We start from the raw sequence: 8,325 nt of genomic DNA, 5'->3' as shown, positions 1-8,325 counted from the left end.
TTTGCAAATAGACATCAAACACTTAGGTGATATGATAAATAAATAGCATCACAATAGATAATTAATATATAAATTAGCTTATTCTCGTAATAATATCAAAATAATACGAAAAAATATCAAATAAATATAGTAGTTAACATTTCAAAAGGGGAGAAACTTAAAAATTTTTTTTTTTTGTTATAAAATAGAACACATATTGGAACCTTGTTTATGAATTTATAAATATGCTTTGCTTAATTATTGCACAATTATTATCCTCATCAAGGAAAATGATTTTTATGAGTACTGTAAAAATACAATGAATTATAATTGAGGAGAGTTCAAGGTTAAAGCACTATGTGAAAAACTTCAAAGCAATTCTATAGCTTTATATACTGTTGAGGAAGAATGTGTAGAACAAGGTACCCTTTGTTTACATTTGACCTATTGTATATATGAGAAAATAAGGGAAGCACTAAACATCTAATGTTATGAAAATTTTTGATAATTTATATTAATCTTTTAAATAATACAGAAAATAACAGTTTTATATTATCAGTGCACTTGAATTATAGTTATGCTATATAATAATGAAGATAGAACTAGATAAATGAAAAGATGAGCAAATTTTAGATGATTATTACTAAAATTATGAGAACTTCGTTGAATTAGCTAAAGGCATTAACAACAAGATATGTAGAATATGCTGTGACTACTCATGTTTTTAAAAATAATTATAAAAAAAAAAAAAAACGAACATGTAGAATGTTGTGTTTTCAATTAATTCATTTGTAGATATTATTTCGAATTTACATATGAATGCGATCTGGGTACTACTTTATCCAAATAAATTTGTAGTTGTGATCAAAGGTGTAAATACCTTCTTGAAAGCTAAAAAAATTTCGAATTAAGCTGAACATGAAACATAAAGTGCAATGAATGAACTAGGAACTAATTGTGATATATAATGAATGATATGTGGAGGAGAAGATGACTGAATAATTATTTTGTTTTCTGGCCACGAATCTTTACCGAATTGCTTTATAGGATCATATGAACCCAATCAAGTTTAGAATCAAGGATGGGATTGTTAATCTTTTATAAAAAGTGTGAAATGGGGAACCTTATATACAAGAGGATAGTAATGCAGAAACTGAACAGAATTGGTTTATACTATTCCATAAAATGATGAACAAAAAAAAAAAAAAAACATAACCTGAGGATAAAACAGAAAGAGTAAAAAAAGGAGAACATGTAAACCTGAATGTGCACGTGCGTATTATTATTTAAATAAAATGGATAAATATAAACTTGTTATTTTTATCTACTGAAAAAATAGCCCTTATATAGTGTATTGTATACTGAACTTATTTGAAAATATATAATAAATCATAAATAATCATTAATTAATATGTCCTCACAGAAAGCATGATTTTCACCTTCAATTATAAGGCTATTTTGTTATTCATTTAAAAACATAAAAAAGGGTTAATTTTTTCAAAAAAATTTATAAATAAAATAGGAAGATTAAAATAAAATGGATAAAATTCTTCTTTGAAAAACAATAATTTGTATGTTTAATATAAAACACATTTTTTTTTAATTTAAGATGCATAAATAAATTCCTTTTTCTATATGTTTTGTTCATTTTACATCAGTTAATACTATTATAGAATTTTAACGCTGATGATTTATATCTAAGGCAATTATTGGGGTCCAATAGAATTTGATAATATGCAAATATTTATTAATAGTAATTGCAAATAATCTAGTAATATATTATATGTATATAAAATATTCATTTCGAAACGTTAATAAAAATTTCCTTATAATAATAAAAGAATATATTTCACTTATTAAATTTTACTAGAATAATGAACCCTGTAAAATATTACAACTTTCACTTTTAGAAAATAATAGTAAAAGATACATGACAATCCTTCAAGTCAAAACTAATATTATAAAAAGATCAGATAAGTGTATAGCAGTTTGTAAAAAATATGTAAAAATATTTTAATATTTAAAATATAATATAAATCACGTGCAATATATATAATTATGTTTAGCTTAAAATTTAATACACTCATATGTGTTACAGTATTTAGATATATATTATATCTGCAGGAGAGAGTGTACACAATATAATCTACAGTTTGATGAGACCAAATTTAGTAGATAATTTTTTTATTGTATCATAAATATATTTTCATTTGTTCCGTTCTAATTCTTATAAGAAATCAATGTACATTTACATATCACAACTTTAGACAATTTTAAACAACCAAAAAGTTATCTTAAACATTGTTAAGTTAGATGAATATAAATTGTATTCAATAAAATTAAATCTCGTTCATTTAATTAACTTATATACGCGCTAAAAGTTTAATGTATAAATTTTTATTTCTTTATATAATAAACATGATTACATTCCATTTTTACAAAATGATATTTTCTATTATATAAATTTTGCAGCATACCAAATATAGCATTGTATATTTTGATAAAACTACAGGTAATATATTCTAATATATGAAAATATGAGAAATTATATAATAAAACATAAAAAAAGAAAAATTATATAATGATATACTTTGAATAATGCATAAATTAAAAAAGATTATTTCTTGTTACAAAGATAGTTAAAAAAATAAGGGAAGTGTTACAATATTTTCAATATAATATCAATAACAGATTACACATATTAAATTATTAAGCTGTAATATATGTTAATTAGATGTTTATTATATACATATATTTGTAATATTATTTATTTTTTGTGCATTTACATAATTCTTGTAATCTGAACTATAATGACATTTGGGAATATATATATTTTGGTGTATATTATTTATTTTTTCTTCTATTTTTTAATTAGTTTTCTATGTGCATAAGCATATTAAGAAAAAAATTAAAAATAAATATTACATTTCTAATTATTTTATATGTTAATTACATGAAAGTATAGATTATTTCTTTGATAAACATACTTATAAAACCACTTTAATTATACCAAGGGGGCATTATATTTACTCATTTCGGAAGACTAGATTAAATGGGTCTTCTTATATTATGTATTAAAATAGTTTAGCACTAAAATAAATAATAGTTTATTAAGTATTATTATAACAGTGTTGTTTTTATTTGGTAAGTGATAAAAACAGTGCTTACATTAATGCAAGTGTAACAAACGTCAAATGAAGTTCAAGCGAAACATTTTTTATAATGGAGATTCATCAATATTATTAATAATTCATTAAAACAATAAAATATTGCATTAATATGCAATACAGGTTACATTTTTTTAATAATGGTAATTTTTATAAGACATATAAAAAACAAAATAAGTGGATTTATATTTATGTACAAAAAAAATGACGCAAACACATATAAGTAATTAGGGAAATTATATTTGATAGACTAAACATTAATATATGTATTATGAAACGATTTACTTCACATGATAGATCATTTAACATAATTTTTATTGTTAAATTTAGTTACATATTAAAAATGAAATAACACACTAAAATGATCACACATGTGATCTTACTAAAAAAAATATTATTACACAATAATATAAAGTAGTAGTGAAAAAAATAAAGTATATTTCAATTGTAACAAGAAAAAAGAAAAAATATTGTTATATCTAACCCAAATATATATCTGCTATGTAGCATATATCTATATAGACTTTAAAAAAATGAATCTGAAATACATTTTTATTAAAAAGTTTAACACAAATAAGGAAATGATAGCATATTTCTTTAATTCTAAATGGAATGTATGTTTTCATTCGATATGAAATTATCATAATTATTTCATCTTCTTGTTAAAGTGACTTATTTTATATGTTCATAACATCAAGTTTTTTTTTCATATTTGGATACATATATTTATACAATGAAATGCGTCATTAATAATATCTGCAAAAATCCTGTTAATTGTTTTCAATTATATTTTCATGTGTATGGTACACTTTAAATACTTTTTTATCAAGGTGCCTTATTGCCATAATCTAAAATTTCATAATTATTTTTTTTCTTAAATTTTTTCTAAAATTTAAATTATTAACTTAGCACCTCTAGGATAAAACATGTATATATTTTTTCTTTTAGTACATTTTGTTAATATATTTTTATTCCATAATTACATTTTCTCAGTACTTCATTTTTTCCCTCCTTTATTAAACTATTAATATTCTAAATTTCCATACGGCATATGGACAATGTTTTCTTCAAGATTTGTTCTTCCTGATAATATTGTCTGCAATTTTTTTTCAATGAATTTTTTTTTTTTTTTTCTTTTTTTACTTAATGTGGTCCCAAGAGGAGTGTACTATAATTTAAGAAAATATAAATTTATTAATATTTAATTTTAATTACAATGCATGATTAGTATATCAATCTCATAATAAATATAAAAGATTAATTTTACCTTTTTTAGAAGGGCGAATAATAGCATTGCTGCCAATATCAATGCAATAATTATGATATATATTTTTATGGGGTGTCCTTCATGTTCCGTGTTTGTTGTATCTAATCCTGAAACTTCTTTAATGATTCTTCCTTCTTCTGAATCTGTTTCCTCATTTTGAACACTATCAGCAATTGTGTTAAATTTTGTGTCTCCTTCGCTATGGGAAACTCTTCCATCTTTCTTATCATCTAAGTGTTCTTTTCCGTTATCCGTAATATTACCCGTAGATTCATCTATCAAAAGAGAGTTATTAGATTTATGGCTTTGTAAAACTGGTTTTACTTGATTTTTTTTTGCATCATGAAGTCCAGGAGATATGACAGACGATAATTCTTGATCGTTTCTTATCTGTTCAGTATTTGTCTTTTTTTCGAGTTTTCCTTGATTAAGAGTTTGTTGTGAGTCACCAGGAAAATTTTTCCCCTGATAATCAGTTTCATAGGTTGAATCTTTAGGAAATAGTGTCTGTGAATCATCTGTCGGACTATTGGATCCAGAATTATAACCTTCTACAAAAACGTACGCAGCTTCTTTAGTTCCACGATCGCAAAGCTTAATAATAGTTATGTCTTCCCTTTCATTATCTGCACTTTTAATATTACTATGTTCACAAGGACCATTTTTACAAAGGTTACTTTTACATGGATCACTACTTATATCGATATCGTATTGATCCTGGATAGTAGTACAATTGGAATTATGCACAGATCTATATTGTGAAGAACATACAAATGGGTAAGTTTCATTTCCTTGAGGTGTTGAACAATCTGAATCAAATATATTATTTGTAGGATAATTTTTACCACTACAATCCTGAACAATACAAACTCCATGCTTACTTTCTGAAGGAAGAACACCAGGAGATTCATTCACTAATGTCGCCTTTTTGGAGGATCCCAAAATATATTTTTCATTACATATATTGGGTTCATATACATCTTTTCTTTTAGGGTCTTGCAAATTGGGGTTTCCTGAAGGTTCTCTTTCTTTTGGTTTGTCATTGCATTTGTGGGTATTTTGGTTACTTTTCCTTGCATCCACTATTTCTACTTCATGATTACATATTTTGTCAGGGGCCTCCTCTTTTTTTTCTCTTAATCCATTGTGTCCATCACTCAAAGATGTAAAAGCGTTAGAAGGTTCATCACTTTCTTTACACTTTAATAATGCTTTGTTTGCTCTTTTGTCTATATCAGAAAATAAATCAGAAAAAAAACTCAAACATGGACTGTAATTTTTTATTTTGTCTTTTAATGCATCACATTTTTCTTTGAGAATGGAGCCATTATACCCTAACTTCTCTAATTCAGAAATTGAATCATCAATCTCATTTTCAATATCAGAATATTTTTCTAAACAGGTAGAGTCATCATAAGTTCTTTCTTGTGAAGAATCTTCAAATGTTACCCTAATCATTTTTTATTTATTATGCTTAATTCTATCATTTTATTTTTTTATAAATAATTATAAACAATAATGTATTTATATAGTAGACACACCTATAATGTTGAATTTCATATATCTGAAACATGATGTTGTTTCAATATAGGTTTCTAGTTATTAAAAAGTTGTGTAAAATATAATGTTTTCACTTTTCTATATTATTTTTTTAAAAAATGTGCGTATGAACTGTTTAAACTAATATTATTTCCATCTATATATTTATTTATGACTATGAGTAACATAAATGAATTCGATAACTTATGTTTCAGAAATGTGTATTGTTCTTACGTACTTAACAGGCAATATAGCAATAGTAGATACATCACATTAGGAGTATGAACTTCAGTAACATTAAAAAATATTCACTCTTTACAATGTATATAAATCATTTAACGTTTCATAATTTTAATTTGTAGCTTTAATAAATAAAATAAGTTTTGTAAATTATTGTATAAATATTTTATTCTAAGTAATAAAACAGGTATTTAGTGCTATATATTTTTTTGAGCAGAGCACTCTCATTTTCCGCCTACAGATTCGCATGTACTTCAAGAATAATATTACAGATAATAAATAATGTGGCTTCAATCATTTTAACTTTCATTTTTTAAATGCTTTTCCATGTTTCATTGTTCTAACTATAGTGATATATGTTGAATTCATTGATGATGAGAACATTAAAGAATAAATAATTTAGGAACTGTTGCTGAAGTGGTCTCAATGTTGTAAGAAAAATTTGGTATTAAAAGACCTATTTTATGTACAAAAAAAAAAAAAAAAATTAGGAATCTGTCCTGTTTGTGTATTACGTGTTTCTTCTTTTTTTTTTTTTTTTTTTTCATAAATACATCAAACAGAGTTATCACAGAATAGTGTCTTGATTAAACAACACGTGATTGCCTGAGTTACAACGTGTCTCTATTTACAATTAATTATGTTTTAAATGTATCTCAAATATTAAAATAAAAATCCAATTATACCATTAATATGAACAATAATTAAATAAAATAAATAATAATACAATTTATTGCATTTATTATTTTTTTAATTATTAGATTGTTTACAAAAAAAATTAACATTTACAATATTAAAAAATATAAAAAATTTTTAAAAAAGGAACCCAAGCATTTTCAACAAAACAAAGACAATTTGCGTCAACGGAAAAACATGAGAAATAAAATAAAAATAATTAAGAAGTTTAAAATAATTTTGCTTTAATCAAATGTAAATTATGAGGTGCTAATTAAGCAATTTAAATATTTGACTTTTTTTTTTAAACCTTTATTATAATTAAATTTTTATGTTTTAATAAATGGCGTTATTGTTGTTTCAAAAAAAAAAAAAAAAGAATAGGAATCTACAAAAAGCTAATTTTATAACATCTTTAAGATACGGGATTTTAAAAAATTATTTATTCTAGGGAAATTTATTGTAAATACCAAGACAAATGCCAATGTTTATTTAGAAGTTTCAATATGTACCACATTCAAATTAATTCATGAAAAAATAAATTAATAGGACAGTTAAACTGCAATCGGATTTTACAAAAGGACGTATGTTATAATTTAGTGAAATGAAATATACTTATTACAGAGAAAACTTAAAAGGGAAAAGTAAATAAAATAGAATAAATGTTCCCACATGCATTACTGGCTAATTTTTATGAAAAATAAGAATTACTTGTTCTATTACGAATTACTTATAAAAATAGTAGCATTCTAATAAATAAAAATACTACAAATAATTCTTTGCACTATATTATTTTCTATGAAAACTGTAAAATTCCTCATTTTTTCATGTGAATTTAATTAAAATCTCAAACTACGATTCTGTGTTAATGGTATACCATTAATTTAATTTACAAAAAAATATAAAGACAGTTGCTAATAATTAACTCTATAGCTTTGTAATTTATTGTATAAAGTTGTATGGTTTACAGAATACGTTTTATTATTTGTTTATGTGGAAGTAGATATGACATAAAAAAACATTGTATTCTGTCATATCTTCCGAATGTTTTAAATTGTAATGTCACACTTAAAAGGAAATAAATGGGTATATTTAAGTTTTTATAATAAACATTTCCAAATATGTCAATAAGTTAATATTCTATGAACTTATTAGAATAATAGATATTATTTCAGTAGATAAAACATACGACTACTTACACTTTTAACTTTTCTTGCTTAAAGGATGAAAAATGATCAGATTTGCCTGCATATAAAAGATATAAAGAATTGGATAAGGTGGAGGTTTTGAATCGTGGAATTAGTTTCTGCAATAATTTGGAAAAAAGCGATGTCTGGGATAAATTATTTTGTAATAAAGTGTCAAAACTTTTAAAACGGTTATCTAGTGAAAGTGAGAATAATCGTAAAGATGGTTGTCACTATTTTACACATTGGTTCTATTATCAAATAAGTAAAA

The 8,325-nt window shown here is 23.7% G+C and overlaps 1 protein-coding gene across 1 annotated transcript, besides 2 other annotated features; it reads right to left on the bottom strand.

Annotated features, from left to right (window-relative positions):
- Positions 1-4,353: 4,353 nt before the first annotated feature.
- On the bottom strand, positions 4,354-5,871 carry PGO_000805 (hypothetical protein; the record flags this gene model as incomplete). The annotated part of the gene is made up of 1 exon (XM_028690838.1): positions 4,354-5,871. The coding sequence occupies one exon, from the start codon at positions 5,869-5,871 to the stop codon at positions 4,354-4,356; it is 1,518 nt and encodes a 505-aa protein (XP_028546639.1).
- A 2,055-nt stretch (positions 5,872-7,926) lies between these two features.
- Positions 7,927-7,953: a sequence feature (nonsense mutation produce stop codon;~variable surface protein).
- Positions 7,954-8,144: 191 nt separating this feature from the next.
- Positions 8,145-8,325: part of a sequence feature (nonsense mutation produce stop codon;~variable surface protein) that runs on past the window's edge.

The sequence above is a fragment of the Plasmodium gonderi genome (assembly GCF_002157705.1).
Source record: "Plasmodium gonderi DNA, contig: Pgo-contig_75, whole genome shotgun sequence".
NCBI classification, from domain to species: domain Eukaryota; phylum Apicomplexa; class Aconoidasida; order Haemosporida; family Plasmodiidae; genus Plasmodium; species Plasmodium gonderi.
Note: the sequence above shows the minus strand (reverse complement) of the source record. Positions and strands in the feature narration are given on the sequence as shown.